This window comes from Ischnura elegans, chromosome 3 (assembly GCF_921293095.1).
Source record: "Ischnura elegans chromosome 3, ioIscEleg1.1, whole genome shotgun sequence".
In the NCBI taxonomy this organism is placed as follows: Eukaryota; Metazoa; Arthropoda; class Insecta; order Odonata; family Coenagrionidae; genus Ischnura; species Ischnura elegans.
The window spans coordinates 69,514,541-69,535,494 of NC_060248.1; the positions used below are offsets into that span (position 1 = coordinate 69,514,541).

At 37.9% G+C, this 20,954-nt stretch overlaps 1 protein-coding gene across 1 annotated transcript in view; it reads left to right on the plus strand.

Annotated features, from left to right (window-relative positions):
• LOC124155995 (sarcoplasmic calcium-binding protein) overlaps nucleotides 1–20,954 on the plus strand; it is a 40,708-nt gene that overhangs the window by 15,526 nt on the left and 4,228 nt on the right. Inside the window, exons 3-5 of the mRNA XM_046530250.1 lie at nucleotides 15,256–15,423; nucleotides 20,047–20,187; nucleotides 20,273–20,353. Of these exons, the coding sequence (XP_046386206.1) occupies nucleotides 15,256–15,423; nucleotides 20,047–20,187; nucleotides 20,273–20,353 (390 nt within the window). The remainder of the gene's footprint in view (nucleotides 1–15,255; nucleotides 15,424–20,046; nucleotides 20,188–20,272; nucleotides 20,354–20,954) is intronic.

The window sequence follows — 20,954 nt, forward strand, 5'->3', positions numbered from 1 at the left end:
CAGTGAATGCACGTATAGGTGAACATTTTTTCACCAGTTTGAGCCAGCTGCAACATCAATTTGCGTATTTTTGCCTCAGTTGCTCTTTTTTCCCAATAACTAATGAAGGAGCAAGGGGGGACGCCGATTTTTCACTTTTTTCGTGAGTTTAATGTAACTAATCTGATTATTAGTCTTATCACCTTTTTATGAAAGCCATTTTTATTTTTTTAAATTTATTTCATTTGTAAGTGCTTTTTCCCACGCGAGTAGAGGAAATCTCTGTTAATGGAAAAAAAATATTGAATAAAATATTTATGGAAAGCACATTATTTTAACGGCAGTATTCTGAGTACAATATTAAGGAATAATTAGAAATTTTCATGAAAATAGCAGGTGATACGTTTCACGGTGGAACTACCTCGATTCCATTTGATCTCGGAGATTTCAATGCTACACGATCGTCGTTCCGCATGGGAGATTTAGCTTCGCTTGTGAACCTATACAGAGGTTAATCGTATACGCTGCCGAAGTTCCTGTTTTACGGAGACCGGCGTTGACATAATATTTTGTTGTAAAGTGATAAGCTGTTTGATGTTAAGTGCTGCTTCGTGTTGTTTAGAAATAAGTAAATGCGGGCTTGATATCAATACATATGAGAATTTTAATTAACTAATTAAAATTATTTCCTGCTGTGGGCTATCATCAGCCAAGCCAAGCGGAGTTTTCTTTTATAGGTGTCTTCCAAGCTCCCAGCCAATGGGCTGTCTTCTCGGCGAATCAGGAACGGGGTGGTTTCATATACTATGGTGAGCTGATGGAGTGAAGATTTCTGTCAAGGTGTGGGCTGTCGTTTCCGCTCTTTTGTTTCAGTGTACTCTGTACTGTATGCTGAATTTTCTTCTAGTCTGTGTTGCTCATAATTTATGGTTAGTGGCGCAATGTAGTGCAATTTCTTTCAATTTTTAAAATGAAGAACTGAGAATTTTAGTGAAGTTGTGTAATAGGTGGTATTGTTTTAGACACTAGGGCCATAAATCAGGACGAATATGAATGAGAATAAATCAGGCAAAAATGATAGGATTGCGTCTTCTAAATATGTATTTCAAAAAGTATTCCCTGTAAGCTTTCCCATGTAAATAGTACGCATATTTTAAAGGAACCTAGCTTTATATTTTCTTAGCACCAGGAATTGCGCCTTATGATAAGGAGTGAGAAATGTCACGGGAAAGTGGTGCAGAATAGTTTGTTTAGAAAGTCCCATAGGTTATATAATTAAATCGACCTTTTTTCGTTATAAGTCGTGAATGACCACCGAAAACTACCCACGATTTCATCGCCATTTGTCGTTAACCCTGTTTCTTTTAGAATGGAAACGGAACGGGCATTCAAAACTCAACCACTGGATCAGTGTCATTTATGCCCATAAAGAAACTGGAAAAATTTCTATTGCTGTAAAAAAGTAAAACTTTTGCTGAAAAATGCTTGAGACCGCACGAAATAGAAAAAAGCATCTTGCCAATCCATTTATGGAGGAAACTCCATTTAATTTGAGAACGAGAAAAAACAGGCCACAAGTTTCTCAGCTCACGTAAGGCAAAATTGCCTGCAATTTATTCGGAAGTGTCATTTTCAGTTAGTTTGACAAATGCTATTTTGCACTGATCAGAGATCACGCGTAGCCAAGGAGCCATCTTATTAGCGTAGTTATGGACATATACGTGATCATGGTATCCTATGAAAGAGGCGTGCGTGGACGGAAAAGTTTTTTAGGCGACAGAAAAAAATCAGGAAATTATAGCGTTACGATCCTCGTTTGTGGTGATCAATTTTTCGAAAGCCTTTGCTCGTTTGCGGTTTAGTGTGCGAAGTTATTTCTGACGGTGCGCCACTCCTAACATTATTGTATTAGGCTATTATAATTCCAGCAATTTCTTCTCTGGAATTCCATGTAATTTTGACAGCTGGTCATTGCTGGGTTTAGGTTCTTCCTTCTTTGTGACTTTTATGGGATACCCCATACTATTGCCCTGTCCATGTTTCTTTTGTACATTTTGTGTAAATCTAAGTAATTACTTTATGAGGTGTTTCAAACGTGCCGCTTTAACTGCGACGACTACTCACCTCGCTCTTTAACTGTTTCCAGGTAGTTTTCATGAAGCTTTACATGCATGCCACTGATGTTTAGCCGCAGACATCCTATTTTAACTTTCCTCATGTTAGCATTTTCCTTAAAAAACAACCGTTAGAGAATGCGCCTCAGCGTGTCAGCCTTGGTGTCCTTCAGCTTAATGTGCCCCTCTCTTGTTCCGATTTTTTGTTAGCATTTTATTTACGTCCCCACGTCTGTCATATTCGCTGTGATTTAGTGTTCCGCTTTTCTATAAGGCTTTGAATTGTCTACCATTCACTAGCCACGGTTATCTTGCGCAAACTTCGCCAACTAATCTCATGGGGGGCGATGATGATTCTTTCATTCGCCTAAGTTTCCAGCAATTTATAGGCAGAATTCACAAATTATTGATGAGATTTACATTAATTGGTGAATTCCCTTCCCAGGTGAATAATTAAAGAGTTACATTTTGGGAAATAATATCCAGCATCGATGGCGGTTGCCATCATTACTACGGCCGACTGATCACGGTTGACGAGCGATGCGGGCTTCAGGCCGTGTTCACGTTTCCATCACGGAATAGCAAGCAGCTCTGTGATGGAAACGCCTGATCTGTGACTTGGATCCTCGAACAAGCATTCACTTTTACCTTCACCCATTAATTAGAGGATTTTATATCGAGGTTTCTCTTTACGCACCTGAGGCACTCAAACAAATATCAGAAATGCGAGGATCCCGCGAATAAAGCTTCTCACATATTAAGTGTTTTGGCTGAAACCAAAGCATACTTTGTATCATGGAGTAAATCACCTGGGGGCATAACTCTAATACATCACAGAAACTAGCATTTTATGCTTATGACCGGTTTTGAACTTCTATGGGCATTATCAAGATGGAACTGCCTCAAAGAGTTAGAGTTACCCGAAGTATTAATGTCTATATTTATGCTTCCCTCCACCCTTATCTAATCCGTTTGTCCTTGAGAATGGCAAGGTGGTATTTGCATTTTTTTCTAGTGGTCTTTTCCCCTCTAAAGTTTTTAAATCTGTTCCACTCCTTTACCGACATCCTCGTACATTCACCTCACTAAGTTTGCCTAGTGTCAAAAATAATCCTTTCGAATGGGTGAACTGACAATGTTATGAAGTTGGAACACTGTTATATCTGTGGCCATTACTTAAGCCTTAAAAATGGCCTGAGTAGGTGCTGTTGAGTTAAATGCTTAATTTCATGCACTGAATAAACCAAGGCTGTTTTTCATGGGATATGTCTGTATTCTACCAAAAGTCAACCAATGATTCCGATCTTAGCCTAATTTTTGTCATCACTTCCATGCCGTAGACCTGAATTTTCGTTTACCTGTTAATCCCGCTTTCTGTTCCAATCATACTTCTTATCATCAGTATCATTACGTTGGCGTTTAAAGAAAAAAAAGTGTGCGTGTAATTTGTCGGGAAAATATTATTTGCTGCTCGCATGTATGCATACGGATTTATTAGTTTCGAGTATTATTGGATATTTATCGTCCCGGTTTCATGAAGTCAAAGGTCACTTGTGGCGTCATGCATAAATTACGATATATCCTTTACTCGACCTTTAATCGTATCAAGAATAAATTCTGAATTATGTGACAAATTTTGCAATCGGGAACGGTAAGGCGGTATAAAATATGGGCAAAGTGCGCAGGGTGAAGTCTATTGCTGACTAGCTGTTTATAACACGACTTGTTCTTTGCAGTGCTCGTTACCTGAGCCTAAGGTTTTGTCTAACAATAAGTCATGAGGGTGAACGTGAACGATGGTGGTGTGAACGAAAAATGCCCACGTTTATGTATAGTTGGAAGCGTCAATATTTTTCAAACATGTCTTGGCATATATCAGGCGTATACCTAAGTGAGTGATATCATCCTTCAGACTTGGTATTGACGTGGAGGTTTTTTGTGGACCTGGGTTTTGAAAGAGGGAGATAAAAGTTTCGAAAAATTATAATGGCCATCAGATACTGTCTGCCTTCTAAATATGAGTTATCTTTTCTCTGGGAGTATAATATGTACGAGAATTATTCAGGTTATTGCTCGGAAAATAGTCTTCATTGGAGTAATTCTTACAACTACAAAAAATATAATAGAGCGTATTTATTTGTGACCCTTCTTCCAAGCTGGCAAGTTTATTTGAAAGCCCAGAGAATTCTGCGGTAGAAATGTTCCGAGCATAAAGTAAAAGTTATGCGCGTATCTTTAAATTTCATTTTTATCCTGCCTTCACGGAACATAAACAACAGGTTAGATGATCTCTCCATCTTTCGGGTTCTCGACGCGTTGTTTGTCATAGGTTGACAACAGTTTCGCCTGAATTACACCAGGCGTCTTCAGGCCAATAATAATAACTATTATTATTTTCGGCCAAAATTATCATAATAAATTATATAATTCGGCCTAAGAATAAATGTTGATATATCGTCTTTCACAATGGTCTATAAATCTCAAATTTCCATTCTAGGAATAAAGCTAGTTTATATTATAGAATAAGACGAAACGCAGGAATATTCCATTAAAGCCTGGTTATAATATGCATTAACTCGCACGAGTTAATGTCTAAATGTGTGAACGCGAGAATGAACGCCAAAATGCTCCGTGTAACTACTCAGATTGTGCGAACGCATGTACAGAAAATAGACCCTGTGCTAATTTGGTTCAGGCATTCGTATGTGTTCTGATCCGGTCCACCAAAATTATTCATCCAATCAGACATTTAGTAGTACGGGTTAATGTATCATGAAGCCAGGCATTAACGATCACCCAGGTGGATATCTACGAACACAGCTGAGAAAATCACTATCATACGAATTTAAACTTTGTTTGCTGCCCTTATCTCTTCGATGAAATCATAGAGTAAGTATATATACTTACTCTATGATGAAACGAACGCTATTTCCAATCGACAAATTTACTATTTCCATGGGTCTGATGATTTACTCAAGCTTATTTGAGTATCATCAACAAAGGGTTCTCCGGATGTAAGAAGTATCGCTCAAGCAACCGGCAGTAAAGGCGTCATGGGACGATTCAACGCCAGACGAACATAATTATCCCTTCCGGCTCAAGGTCGTAGCCCACAGCGCTCCTCAGACCGCTTTGTTTGGACCACTTACAGTTAGTCTGAATCATGCGATTTCCGCCCAAGTTCGTGGATATTGGCTTAGTAGCTACAAACTTTTTCAAGTGTAAATTCAGGGATGGTGGCAATAATTTGATCATTTTGAGGCACCATGTATTCTCTGCAGCCGATTATTATTTAATTGTTGCACTTGGCGTAGCGAATTTTATCCAAGTTAAAAGTTACTTCGTTCCCTCGCTCCTTCAAAATTTATCAGCATGCCTGAAAAACAAAGTTTCCCCTCAATTCGGCCAAATTTTTGGACTGTCAAGGTCTGTCAAGTAATGCTCCACGACTAAAATTAACTTCAGTGAATTTTCATGGATTTTGTTGCAGAATTAGGTTTGAATATTATTATTATTCCGTCGACTGGCGGGATCTTTCAATAGGGTAGTTTCCTTCATCAAAGAAAACGAAAGGCATTGATTGCGATTCGTTACCCACCATTAGTGTATTCATAATATACAAATTATTTGGTTTTAGAAATCCCAGTTCAGACGAATGGCAATGGTCAATTTTAACAGCATTTGAAAAAGGCCTGATTGGCGCACATGCGATGCCACTCCACGTGACGTCACAAAGACCTAGATGCTATACGAGTAGTCAGGAGTTTTACGTCGTCTGAGATTACCAATGCATGCATGAGGCACAGAGCTCAGGGAAACATCTCTTAATAATCACCTATTAAAACTGGCTAAGGTCGTAAAGTTTTCTTCGTTTGATAAGGTATTAATAATCCTTACTTAAGCCAAGCGCTAACAGCTAGCATGGTACTCAGCTACCTGCTAGCATCCTGCGTCGTATCAGAGCTCAGAGCCTCGCCCTTAAGTCACCTCACTTGCGGCAGCGGGAAGCAGAACGACGTCACGCGGAGTTTTTCCCGGCATTCATACTTACCCGTCGCGTTTTCGCGCGCTTGAACATTTTCACTTTTCATTTAATCGCGAAAAATAGATATCGTGGCATAAAAATCTAAAAGCGTGTAATACGTACTCCAGGAGTAATAATATTTCGATTTAGGCAATAAAAAAATAATAGGATACCACCATATTTGCAGTTCTCCTTCGAAAGTTACATGAGACTTCGCCAACGCATTCTTCCATGACTTAGATCTATTCCTGCGTGACGTGTGGTGACTCAAACTCGATGTCTATCACTCACGGTCACGCCGAGGAGGTGGTAGAGAAATCCCAGCGCTCGGCCGCAGGGTATTGCCCTCAGCGCTGCATATACGATAATAACGACTCGCAGATGCATTTATCTCTTGCGCTAGTCCTTGGGGAATGAAAATTGCATTATATTCTACGGCGGTTAAAGTGCAGACGTCAGACTCCGAGATGGAGTTGTTGCAATATTATGACAAGGTTGTCAAGTTTCCTACAGACGAGACATTTTTGTACGATTTATTTTATTCACACCTGCGCAGTACCTAGCCACCTATTTCAACGGTGGTGGGTAGAGTTTGGATTTTCTACAACATGCTCTTATTGCCTATTCTGGAGTAGCACTGAGTACCCTCAGGCTAATTAAATGATTAAATACACATCAGTGGAAGGTTACTCGGGATTTCCACCGGGTCAGGTTCTCCAACTCCATCTCGGCTGACGTTTCATGCCCTGAAGACGATGGACAACTCGCCTATCGAAACGTCGGCCGAGATGGAGTTGGAGAACCTTACCCGGTGGAAATCCCGAGTAACCTTCCACAATTCTATACGCCGGGAAAGCCTACGATCATTCTTCAAATACATATCGGGTTTGAATCGATACCTACGAACGCCGAACCATCTTACTATGGCGTATGATTGTTAATGCATTTCGGAAGATGTAAGAGTGACGGAGGAATCTTATGAGTCTTACTTTTAATCAACCAATGAATTCATGTATATTTTACCACCGTTCACGCGGCAGGCTTCGAAATACAGTGGAACCTGGGTTATTCGAACTTCTTTCATTCGAAATACTCTTTAATTCGAATATTTCTCCTGGTCCCTAGCATTTTGTGTTCAAACAATGCTGAAAAATATTGGATAATTCGAATTTTTGGCATGCCAAATTATGGTAAATTGTATAATCTGCGACTCGAAATAATTGTGAATCCATCGGAAAATATTCTTTATTAACGCTATTGTCAAAAGGTTTGTGTTAGACAAAATGCGTGCCAGCGTAGAGTCTGATGACTCACCCCTCCCCTCCCGCCCGCCGCGCCGACCGTTCCAAACCAACTTCGTAGTTTGTTGAAATAAATATTCCTGTTTTAAGGCTACTTTAATCTTGTTAATAGGCGTAAGTAAAAGTATTTATAATTTAAGTGTCGATTTAGTAAAAAATTTTGATTGGAAGTATGAATTTTATTATTTTGGACCTATTTTTTACGGACTTATTCAATTCGAATTTTTGGAAAATTAGAAGTTTTTTAACTGGTACCTTGATTTTCGATTTATCCAAGTTCCACTGTATCACAATACCGCCATGCGCGGCTTCAGCACAAGTTTGAGGCTCTCAACTGGTTGTGGCTTCGTCGAAGTCCTTTCCTCTCTCTTGTTGCTATCCTTGATGGACCGCGACGGCCCAACATCTAGTACCATGAGCCTCGGCTCAATGGCCATGTGAATTCAGAACCTGCATAGCGAACTAGTCTGCAGAGTAGCCCGAAAAGTCAGAAGTCCATGGTTCGATTTCCGATACGGGGGAATTATTTTTATGGAATTTCATGTATATTTCACCGCCGTTCACGCGGTCGGCTTCGAAATATTACTGATACAGAATGAATTATTGTTCAGAACATTACGTGGGATTGAATAATTAGCTATCCAGAAAAGTAACCAAGTACATTTTAGTCGAATATCTGTGTGACCTTTGATAGCGCGCCGAAAGAATACGATTTTTTCTTGTCAAGACCGCCGTATTCTCTCCTTACTAAGAAAAAGCAGATCTTTCTTCTGTAAAAGACTTGTCAAATATTCAGCGCTAACGCCCTGATTTTGGTTAGTTTTTACTGTAAATGATTAGCGCTAAAGGCAAACAAATATGTAAGTGTTTCAATGTATGAGAAATGAGAAGAATTAAAAACTTTTTGGAAAAATTACGAGTGGAATTATTTTTTTTATCAAAAATTAATATTTATGCAGGAGGATTTTAGGAAATCCAAAGAAGCATATTTTAATGATAGGATTTCTGTGTATTTTACTTGTTTTAATACTCTACAAATGAAATGATATCTATTATACAACAAATACATGTGGTACGGAATATGTTGAGCGCCTGCTTTTCCTCGAGCTGCATTTCCTAAGTCACTTGTAGATCCTGTTGTAACGAAGTTAACTCTCTTCTTTTGGAGAGAATGAAATATTCCTGTGGATCATTTTATTCTTGAATTATCAATGTATTTTCTAGTCATAACAGGACACGAATCATCTTACTCCTTTTAACCTTCACCCCGTAACTTCCTTATTCAAAATAGAAGGTGGATGTTGGTGTTCTAATGACGATTTTATTAGTTAAGTTCAGCTTTCGCTAAATCACCTTAACATATGCCAAATAACTCTCATTCCAGTCAAATTACTATATAAACTCTATTCTGGTGCTCCCATGTATTACGGTAGACACAAGTTTACACCGCCCAGTGCCCTTATCGGGAGATTATTCTGGTATTGCCTGTAGCAGTAGTCGCCTCGTAGTGTAAAGAGTACAGTATTGTAAGTACCAAAATGAACCGAGAACGCCAAATCTCTGGTTTTTTAAAAGTTCTCTGAGCATTTTCAACGAAACTTCAAAATTCAGGATCGTTTGGAAGTTGTTTCCCCGTTTTACCCTTGCAAGCAAAAAATTCTCCTTGTTTGCTTAAGAACAGTAATTTTTCCAGGCAAATTTCTATCCGTATTTCTGTCCCACACTACACGAATTTCTGCCGTTGACCTCGTCTTGGCCTTATTTGAATTAAAAGAGAGGAGGAGAACTATTTGCTAAAAGTTCTTTCACTTTACGGCATGATCCCCCTAATTTATGAAAATGGACTCCGTTAGCTCTTCGTTATTTCTGTTATAAACCTGTTCGCCTGGGTTGATCGGGTCTTACACGAACGATGAGTTCATCCAGGATATCTAATGCTATTTCCCTCACTCAGTAGCCGCTTTATATAACGATGATGTTGGAATGAATACGGAAGACATAATATCTCTTTGATAAGTTTTGGACAAATAAATTCCGTATCATTGAACTTCAAACAGAGTCGAGATAGTATCTTTTCGAAATCTATTCTGAGTCTAATTTTGGAGCGCCTTGAGGATTGTGCTTCAACTTTCTGATATCGCTGAGTTTCAAATATCTTGCCGTAAGGGAATAAGTTTTTTTCCTCGGCTTTTTTGTGTTGTTATAAAGACTCTTGAATTTCCGACTTTTTGGGTAGATCCTTTGTAAATAGGTATGAATGCATGTAAGCACTTTGCATGACTGCCAGTGAGGAGCGAGATGGAGGTATAGAAGTCATATGCTACGGGTGTTAACGCCATTATTTCATTATTTCTTCGGCCCTACGCATGTGAAATTATGGCTCCTTGTACTTGCTATTCTTTTGCTTTGCAAATTATGTACCTCTCTTAAGTACGCATCGTTATTTTACCGGATCAATATCTAAAAACTCGATTTTTTTATGCTCCACTTCTTTTTTTAGATTCTCTTTTGATGCCAGAAAATAATAGTGTATTTATTTCGTATGATTTACATTGGGTACTAGCAGGCCACCCGGCGTTGCTCGGGAAGGATAATACCCAGAGAGGTGGGAAACCTGGAACTTGGATTTCATGATCATAAAGAATTTTTGTTTTCTTTTTGTGCGTGTTAAGAGGTGTGCTTACCCGGCAGGATGTCCAACCGCAGAAGTTGAATGATTTGACATAACGAACGGCTATGAGAAAACGACGGAAAGGATGAATCGGATGCAATCGAAAGTAGCAATACGAGGTTTGGGAGCATTAGATGCTCCTATGTACTACCTTCGGTGGCAATCCTAAATGACATATAGAACGCAAAGCGGACAGACAAACAGACATCTATTTTTACACCTACAAATAGATAGTATAGATGAGTATTTTAGATATCATTCCCCTAAATAACTGTCATCTTGCCAACGCCGTAAAGTAGAATTGCTGAATTGTAATTTTAGAGTGAACCCATTTTAGTGCTATAGGTATACACCGAATTTTTTATGCACTGCCGAGTAAGTTTGAAAATGCAAAATTTCGGACAAAAATGTAATTTGGAAGCGCAACCATGATAATCTTCGTGAATTCGGCGAGAGAGCGTTTGAGAACGTGGGCTCTAGCATGTTATAATTTGAGAGGGTTTCTTATACAACCAATTTAAGTATACAACTTCACGCCCTTTTCAGTGTTCGCGGGAATTACGTAGATCTTGTTATAAAAAGTCCTTAAAGGTCGTGCGTAATGCTAAGCTGTTTTAGAATCTGTAACCTAACTCATCCAAACTCTAATTTGACGCATAAATTTCTATAAGTATAAACGATTCATTGTAAAAGTTGATGAACGGTCATTCGTTCGGGTAGACACACCATTTCCCGATCGAAAACAGTTAAACGACGCACATTCCGCGTTTACAATTATTGCTTTTGGAATGATTTCCCATTAATTTTTGTCTCCATATTTATACTACAACTGCCTTTGTTGAAGCGTGGTTGAGGCCCACTATAACTTCCGGAACGCGAAAACGACGTGGTGGCTATTTATCTTGACTTTGAGATAAATAGTTCACCCGGGTTTATCTCGAATTTCTACGTTTACTTGGAACATTTTTGGATTCCCGAAAAAACCTACTGGTATCGTCGTAACGGTTTTATCTTCTTTCTTCCCATGGCCAGTTGATACTTGACATTTCAGGGAAATATAAATGTATATGCATGTCACTTTAAGAATATAGATCATTACGGAGAACTGAGCTGTTACATATTTTTATCGAAAAAATAGGATAATAGTGAAATAGATTTCAATGCTCCTGATCTACGCCACCGTCTTAAAGGGGTGTACATTGTTCATCACATTAAATAATTGAATTAAACGTAAACATTTGATCGCGACATAACCTAATTAAAAGTCCCGAAGTCATTTACATTGGGTTATATACATTATCACAGTTATTTAGGATAAGACTGGTTTCAAAATGGAACTGCATTGCTCAATCAAGTGTCAAATAATGAAAAGAAATCTTGAGTTTAAAACTCATTATGAGCTGTAAGCGAGTGAGATCGCTATGAGCTATATCATTTTGTTGAAAAATGTAGGAGTGAATCGGCCTTCTTACTCCTCCTGAGTCCGTCCGTTAATTATACTAATTCTCTTATTTAGCTATAATGGGACCTATAAAGCTTTTTATCTAATGTGTCCATCTGCCTACCTCTAGATTGCGACTTGCGACGTCTCGGGCTTTGATTTATGTGTTCCTTCCCACAAAATAGATTACGGACCAGGTCAAATGATGAGGTAGGACGGGGCGTGGTCTATTATGACCCACTTGGGACCCCTAGGGAAGTTACGGACCCATCTAGGTGGGATAAGGTAAATTTCCCCAAATCGTAGAACATGTCATTTTACGGTGCTTCGGAGTTTATTATACCGGTTCTATCCATAATAGATTGCTTCGGACACTTTCTTTGAAATAAATTTCTCGCCCAACCTCATTTAAACTGCATTTTTTATGCGATCCATCTTTACGAATGATTGAACTTAATTTATTTATTTTTTTTAATCGCCTTCAAGTCGAAGGTCAGTTCAACGGTTAGGTCTGTGTTGTGTGCTATTCAAGCCTCGGGCATCCCCCCACGGATCTTCTAAAAGATCTATAATACCTAGAAAATCTCACACCTTGGTGCATTTCCTAGAGTAGGCGCGTCGTGTAGAGTTCAGCTTGTACTCTAAAGAAATATTTATGGACAATTATTTAAAATAGAAAAGGTACCATAGTGGAAATTAAAGTGGCACTGACCCCCCAGGCAATTATAATTACCATAAATTGCGCAGTTACCGTACATACAATTACAAATACTCTGGACCTGTAAACGGAAAATACAAGTATTTTACCTCGAGCGCGATTCAAAAGCATTCATTAACAGGTATAGTGGTCAGGGAATAATATCTGGAAAAAGGCCATGTTCTAAATTTGTTAAGTCACACTGCTGAAATCAGTTAATACGTACGAAATATTAATTTCCTCAGGTGGCAGTGAATAAACCCATGAGCACAAAAATTATTTAAGAAATCCTAAAACTAAATTAGAAGCGAATATCATGACTTCATCTGCTAATCAAAATTTCGGAATACATTTTTCTACAGTATTTGTTCGGGAAGCCCCGAATGGTCGTTTCACGTTACACCTGTGCAGGTCTTTTCCAGACAATGAAATTATTCATCACTTGAATGAATGGCTGCCTATCTTTACAAGGATTGGGGTCTGCGCCGATGACGGTTAAATATAACTTCCCGCGGTAAATTATCATCCTGATAATGAATATAGTGTAGATTACAGTTAGATAGTATCTTTTAAACGAAACGCTGAACCGTATTTAGTACTTATTTACCTTCGAAAGAGGAATCCCTACGTTTTTCCTTTTGAATATGTAACGCTTTGTTTGGTTTTTTGGTAACGCTTAATATAGTATAGATGTATACACAGTGATGTCATGGCAAATTAGCAGTGCCGGAACGCTCTTTCCTTAACTTTTTTTAGAAGTGAAATATTACTCGGTCTAAGTTATTATTGACATTTTTATACAAAATTGATGAAAGTGTTATTTGACTATTATGTCTTTTGTTAATCAGTGCCGGAACTGCGTTCTGGCACCATGACACCTATTTACCCTGCACTTCGCGTACATGTTATTTTTCAATAGTTATAATAATTATTGCTCTGAATTAACTATTCAATTTTATCGCTAGACCTTTTGACGAAATTCTGTTCGGTGACCGTAATGGCCATTAAAAATACTCCATCAAACATTATATAATCAATACAACATTATGGCTTTCTCATTCACGGGTAAATCGTTCCTCGGACAATTGATGTTGTCTATCGAAGCCTCATGGAGCACGTCTCAAGAGTAAAAGAAGTAAGTGAATCAGTCCACCTCGAAATTGATAATCATTTCCCTCCTCCTTAACATTCTGCTCATGAGTAACTTATGGGAGTTATTGCACACTGCGGAATATAAGAATACCCGCCAGGAATATCAAGTCAAACAATACATTTTGCTTAAGTATGTGCTCTTCTTCTTGCACGTGAGTACCTTGAGGGAGCAACTGCGGAGTGCAGACAGATGGGCTGCCTTCGGGGCCTTTTGGTTTTGGGGGTTGGCGAGGGAAATACGTGCCGCTGGTCTCGACGTCCCTTCCACTCGCGTGCATAGCAGAGAGATGTGGTTGGTGGAGTGAGGCGTAGACAAACTCGCTTGAACGAACGCGTGGGCCCAAAGCCGATGCACCGGGTGCCTACGTGCATCGCCTCGTGTCCCTCTCTGCTGTCTCGCGGGTGAAAAATTGAATGGAATGGGCCAACCGCTCAACTGGCCGACGGATTTATCTACATTGAGTGCGGAGACTTGCATGCGGGCACGAGGAGTTCTGATGGGAAGATTGGAGACTGCGGTAGAGAGAATTTCCGACGTCAGTGGCGGCGGGGTAAAATCCGAATTCAGGGTCGTCCAGAGGAGGTGGCAAGGGGGGCAAGTTTCCCCCCCCCTGAACCCTAGAAGCAGATCTCAGCGTTTAGCGTTCTTAAACTTTAGAAGCCGGAGTTAATTTTAGCCTTTTAACTTCGTTATTAAAATTGGGAATTATTTTGCAGAATATAGAAAAAGGATTTGAAAAAATATAAAGAGCCAATCTATAAAAAATACATCAGATCACAATCTGAGAAAAATCTGATTTCTACAAATCAAAATACTGGTTCGTTAATAGTGAATTTCAGCATGTAAGGGGTTAAAGGTGGGGCGGAGAGATGTAAAATCTCCCTACGCCTCAAAATGTCCCCGAGTACTCCTGCCGAAAGTCTGGTGTTCAAGTTCCACCTGAGTGGCCTAAACCACTTAGTTCACTAATTGAGTTTTCGCTGTGTTATACCCATAATATACGAGTATCATTATTCAATATGAAGTGCCCACTAATAAGATCATATATTAATTCAATCTATCTCAATCTTTCCTTAAATCAATTTTTGGCATTAAAATATCTGATATCAAAATGAATCACAAGCAGGACCCCTGATTAATTCTCACATTCTAATCCCGGTGGGGGCGGAGTATTTTCAGAGACTGCCCAATCCCTGATTGAATATTGTGTGGAGGACATTTCAAGCGCAACTCTGTCCGTCGGGTGGGACGTTAAGCCGTGGTCCCCTTGGTGCTTTTCGTTAAGAGCAGGCTAATGATGATGACGGGTTTCTCTGAAACTAATTCTCATTGCAAAATTAATTTATGAATGATTGTACATTGTTGAAGTGTTGGACTTAAAAATTCAAGGAATATCTGAAAATAATGTGAGAGGAACTCACATGATCCATTAAACTTTTCAATAATTATTCGCATTGTATAAAGCTTTGGTCCCATAAATATATTAAAGTGCATTAATAGTATAAATTTTTATATTTCTCTAGGCCTTCATGGTTTAAACAACTATTTAAAAAAAATAAAAATGGCATTGTGTACCAGGATGTATACTAGCCTGGATCTATTCTAGCTTACAAAATTTTCAGGAAACCTATGTCCTACTAGTCCTCTCCAGATGAGTCAATTAAGACTTAATTCAATCTTTAGTCTGATATATGTTTAATATTAGAAATTGCTCATCCTTTATAATGAACTTAGGGCAGACTGCATAATTTATGATCAGAAAAATACCTTTTGATACCTTTTTGGTACTAATATTTATATTATAAAATGAACTGTTATGATCAATACCATTCATTCTATGTATGAGTTTAACAACTAATGTCTCAAAATTTACAGGGCACAAGTACATTTTGGAGGCGAAAAATGTACACGATTCATGCTTTGATGGACATCAACAATGACGGAGTGGTTTCCTGGGATGACTTCCGCATTATTGCTGACAAATTTGTAAATTTGGGTCATCTTACACCAAAACAGCAAGAAAATTTTCGTTCAACTTTAAAGGTAAGTTTATTTTGCCACCAACAATTATTTGACTTAGGATCTCTCGAGTCTCATTAGGCGTACACTTATTATTATTTCTATTCAGTCTAAGGACATTTTCTTTTGTACACTCTACTCTTGGAGGCAAGTCAGACTGTATTATGGTAGTGAAAAAGATGAGTACATATTCAGAAGAATATGTCTGTGGATGCTAATGAGATCAATCATGACCAGACTACATTCTTATTGTCAAAATCTTTGGTCTTAAGAAAATACCAAAGAATGACCTCTAGGAAAAAGTTTTTGAGGTCTGGCTGCCTTCAACTGTTCAACAAAAATTAATCATAGATAATGGCAATAAAAAGGAAGGAAGTTAATTTCAGTAAATGGATAGAAAATAATGAACTCCTTGGCAGACTTTTTATACAGTTCTGAATAGGTAGAAAACTTTAAATAAATAGTTTAAAACTATTAAGTATCTAAGTAACTATCAAACTTATAAATATTTATGTCATTCATGGAAAAGCTATCAAATTACTGATGAATGAAATTGTGATGGCAGCAAACAAATCTAGCTGACATAATCACTTGTAAACCTCTGAAATCCAAACTACTATGTACCCCATTTTTATTAACTATTATACTCCTAATGTGGACCCAAACAACTTTCATTGACCCCACAACTCCATTAGTGCATAGCGTCCGGTATATCGGACGCGCATATTGAATTTTTTTTCTAGACTCCAGTTGACATGTGCTACATTGTAATACTACATTAAGTTCAAATGAATGCCTGTCTTCACCGCTCTGCTAATATTTTAGTTGACTTCTTGAAGTTATCGGCTTGAGAAGAATTTATGTGAGACTTGGCATTGAAAAATTTTCAGTCACTTACATGGGGTGTGTAAATTATTTTTTTAAAAGTATTTTGCTCAATATGTTGATAACTTTTACCTTATTTTTGTTCTAAAGGTTGATGTTTTTTTTTCTTATTTCCTCAAGTTTTGGTATACTATTTTGTATTTTATATCAACAATTAAAAGTGACTGTCCGATATATCGGATGCCATGCACGGGGGTCAGTTCTGGTAACTAATCTAAAGATTGCTGCTCTTATATTACAACCTCAAATTTTTGTTTTAATATTGTAGGTATGATTATAAAATTGAATTACATAATTTTATTTAAAGGTGGAGTACTAGCATACTGTAAGTAATGATCCATAAAAAATTATCAGCCTTGGGAATAATTAACAAACACCCAATATCACCTCTGTACGTGAATAATGATGCAAAATTACATTTGCAGACTCAGTTGCATATATACTAACTATAAAAATGTAAACCTAGCTTTGGAGAAGGAGGAAGTTATGGCATTCCTCGGTGATATGCTAATGTCATGCCAAGCTAAATCTTTTTTATGTATAAAAGAGGATGTCTGTTTGTCTGTCCGCTGCCCATTTCCTTACAGCTGCATGGATTGTGGCCAAAGTCTGTACAGAGGTGCATCTCATGCTCCCAAACCCTGTAGTGCTACTTATAGTTGCGTCCCATGCGTCCTTAGTATCATTTTCTCATTACCGAACCCTGCAAGTGCGCTTAGCACCACCTAGTACCCATTCCCCACCATCTGCTTACTCTCCCACCTTCCAATAATATCCCCATTCACTCTGCCATGTTTATATAACTTCCAGTTCCAATACTGCCTTTTCTCGCAACTTCACCGTTCTAAGGTAAATGGCCCACGAAGACCCTTGCTGACCTTTTAACCGTGCATTCCGACAAATCGTGCTTCTTCATACGTCCTTTCATATTTTCCCATTGAGAGATCAATATGACCATGAGTTCCAAGATTTAAGTTTCCCCGTCTCTAGGTACTAACCTTCCCTAGCAATGCCGGGTGCTAGTATCCTAATAAATGCATGTATTGGTCCAAAGAGTATCATGTGCTCATGCATTTACCGGAAAGCATTTGCTGTAATCGATTTCAAATTAAATTACGACAGTTACTCTTGAATGACAGCTCAAAAAGTGAAGGAAGTGACTGTCTGTTCAAAATGAGACTATTTTTGACGATGTTTGAAACTACCTGCCAATCTTTTGGGCCTGTAAGAAAATTAATCGATTGTTGAGAGCATGATACCCTATTATCGGAAGCATTATGCAAAACAATGTATTAGGGAAAGCCAATTCATTTGGATTTAAAAATTGGGCCTCATGTACCAGTTCTAACATTTCAAGTGTGCTCCGGTAAAGATGCACACAAACCTTGGCAATTTGTTCTTAGTGGAGACATTGCTGTACCCCTTTTAAATGCTGCTAATGTAGCAAAAGATATAGGATGGGAGTATTTTTTATTATTAATTCACTTCGGTGAAACTCATAGGGCACCTTGCTTCTAAAAATATCTGTGCAAGTGATACAATACAGGGGATTAGAGTGGAAAATTGTCCTCTCAAGATAAAGTTAATGTTGAAAAAGGAAGAAAGAAGTGCCTATTGCTTTAAAAGTTATGATAATGCTCTACTCATCAGGTGAGAAGATTATTGTGTTGTCAATATTGCAACAAACTATGAAAATTTTCGGTCTTTGCCACAAAAAGATGGTCAAGAGAAAAGAAAAGCAAGATTTCTGTTGCTCAGTCAACAGTTTTCTCATCTCATAGCCTAGGGATGGGTGGAGTTGATCAAATGTTCCAGTTTATTGCTTCATATAGGCCCAGAATAAGATAGAATAAATGGTGGTGGCTAAAGTTAGCCTATTTTTTTCGATGTTGCTGTTAGAAATGCGTGGCTTCCTTATTGAAAAATAACTGGACAGAAAAAGGTCTCTTTTGAAACATCGAAGGTCACTTGCCTTGATTATGCTAAAAATGTTTGAAAATCATCTATCTAAGGATATCAAACTCATGTTCCCATTAATTCTGTTAGATTTGATTGCCTGAACCTCTGGCCACAATTTATTGTTATCTAGAGACGAAGAGTAGACTGTAAAGGGAGAGCATAATTCTTTTGTAATAAATGCAACGTTGGCCTTCATCCAAAATTTTTCTACGAATATCATATAAAAGTGTCAAAATATATAATGTTTCTTGTTTATATGCTCTTTATGTATCGTCTTTTAACATCGAATCACTGTCATGAAAATTGTACTCATTTATTAAATAATTTTAGCAAAACTTCTATAGGAATGCACTACAGCAACCCACACTACTGCCCCCCGTGCATGACGTCCGATATATCGGACGGGCTGTATTATTTAAACAATTTATTGTAAAAATTTAAAAATTGCATAAATTAATTAAAATGAACCTTAATTGCCAGAATAATAACTTTTTAAATAAATATTTGACAAAAATAACTTTATGCACTAATGGGTTAATATCAGTGAATGATTGAAAATAACCAAAATCACCCTAGATTCTGCTACCTGCATCAATGTTCTCATAGATGTATTAGATGAATAGTTTTGGCACCGTCTCAGATGGAAATAGTGCATAATGGACAGCGGCAGCAAAGCCAGCCATAAATCTGGCACAATCATCCAATTTGTGAATATATGTGCTAAGGACATGACTACTGGGTGCTAAACGAGTTGCAAAAGTATGTATTAGTTTTTTCTGCAGCATTATGCTTATCAGAATGATAGTTCATTGTAATGAAAATAGTGAGTTCAGTGTGGCTTTACCATTGGCATCGTAGAGATATAACACTGGCTAAAAAAATGTGCATACATAATTTGAAGATTGTCACTCTCATTCTGCTGATAATATTATGGCCACCTTATGTATACGGCCACTACGGCTAATCATGTGTGGATATGAATGTAAATATATATTGTGTTTTTATATTTTGATGAGTCCTATATATGTATTGCATATCTTTTGGCACCATTAAATCTACTTGTATTATTATTATCTTGGGGATCGGGTTGGTGTGGTGGCTAGAGTGATAGCTTCCCACCCAGTGGGCTTGGGTTCAAATCCCGGCAGTGGCAGAGAATTTTCAGAGACTGCCCAGTGCCTGCTTGAATGTTGTGTGGAGAACATTTCAAGTGCAACACTCAGTCTGTCGGATGGGACGTTAAGCTGTGGTCCCATTGGTGCCTTTTGTTAAGAGCAGGCTAATGCCAATGCCAGGCTTTTCTCCACCCTTCCTTCTATAACCTTCCCTCATGGAGCAAATAACCTCAGCTGTTGGTTGCCTCCCCAAAATACTATACCATTATTATTATCATCCCTGGTGTTCCATGACCTCCATCAAATATTTATTAATGCAATTAGTGAGGTTTAATCCAGATGTAAAATATTAGTAACCCTTTTCAATCAACAATGAGAACAATAATAATACCACTGGCCATTACAGTATTCAAATATCATGCTGAAGAGCACTCTTACAAGAATCAACTGACTAGTGATGACCATTGTGACCATAAGGTGCATAGACCTAGCTTACAAAATATTAAAATTCATGTCATTATTTTCGGCATTATTCCTGTTATGCTATCGGTCATGGATTATTTTTAGTGGGATGCTCAGCTTCTGATTAGGAATTTAAAAAATAATTTTGCATAAAATACGTTCCACTTTAAGTTTATCTACTCCTTATCATTAGCCAAACTAAGTTGATGGTACTTTTGATTTTTAGACAGTTTGGGAGGAACAGTGGGGAGCTGAAGATCCATATAACCTGATCACTATGGAACAATATGTCACAAATATGACGCATGTTATTAATGACAAGAGCCTCAAGAAAAAGGCACATTTATTTCTACCTTATCTCTTCAAGGTAAGTGGCTAACATTTTCTAAGTTTGACTATATCAAATATTTTCTTGTATAAACTATGGAGTAATATGCTTCCCTTAATTTCAGGCCGTTGACAAAGATAGGAGTGGATCAATATCTGTGGCTGAATTCAAATTATTTTTTGAATGCCTTGGGTTGGATGAAGAGGTAAGCATATCAATATTTCTTTCAGTAATGGCAGATAGTGTTAAAAGCCTGATAGGTTTCTGGAAAGAATGACAGAGAGACTGTATGCTCCATTATTGAGGAAGTCACTAAATTTCACTTAAATTCCTTGAAAATTAGCTGCATTGCAGATTAATGCTCAGATATAGATGCCCTATATACTCAAAACTGTTAAGATGATATTTCTGGAATTACATACCTAATTATTAAAGGAAGATCACAGAGGAAATGTGCTGGAGATTAGAAAGAAATTCTCTGCTAGAGAAGAGTATGCACACAATCAAGAGCCAGGTATGATGCTATTGCTCTTTCAGCTGCAAAATGGATTTTTGTGATACAATTGTATTTAACCCAACAATTTGATCATTTATTTTCATCGATAGTAATCAGGGCTAATCATAATGATCACCTGGGAAGTTGAATTCCCAGCTTTCTTTTTTGCCATTACATATTTATCATTAGCAGTAGTATCCAGGAAAGAAGAAAATAAGACCAAGAAGATGGAGAAAATGAAGGCAGTTATGATTGTTGGGCCATGGGGTGGTAGAACAATCATCAGGGTGGGTAATCTAGAAAATATTGA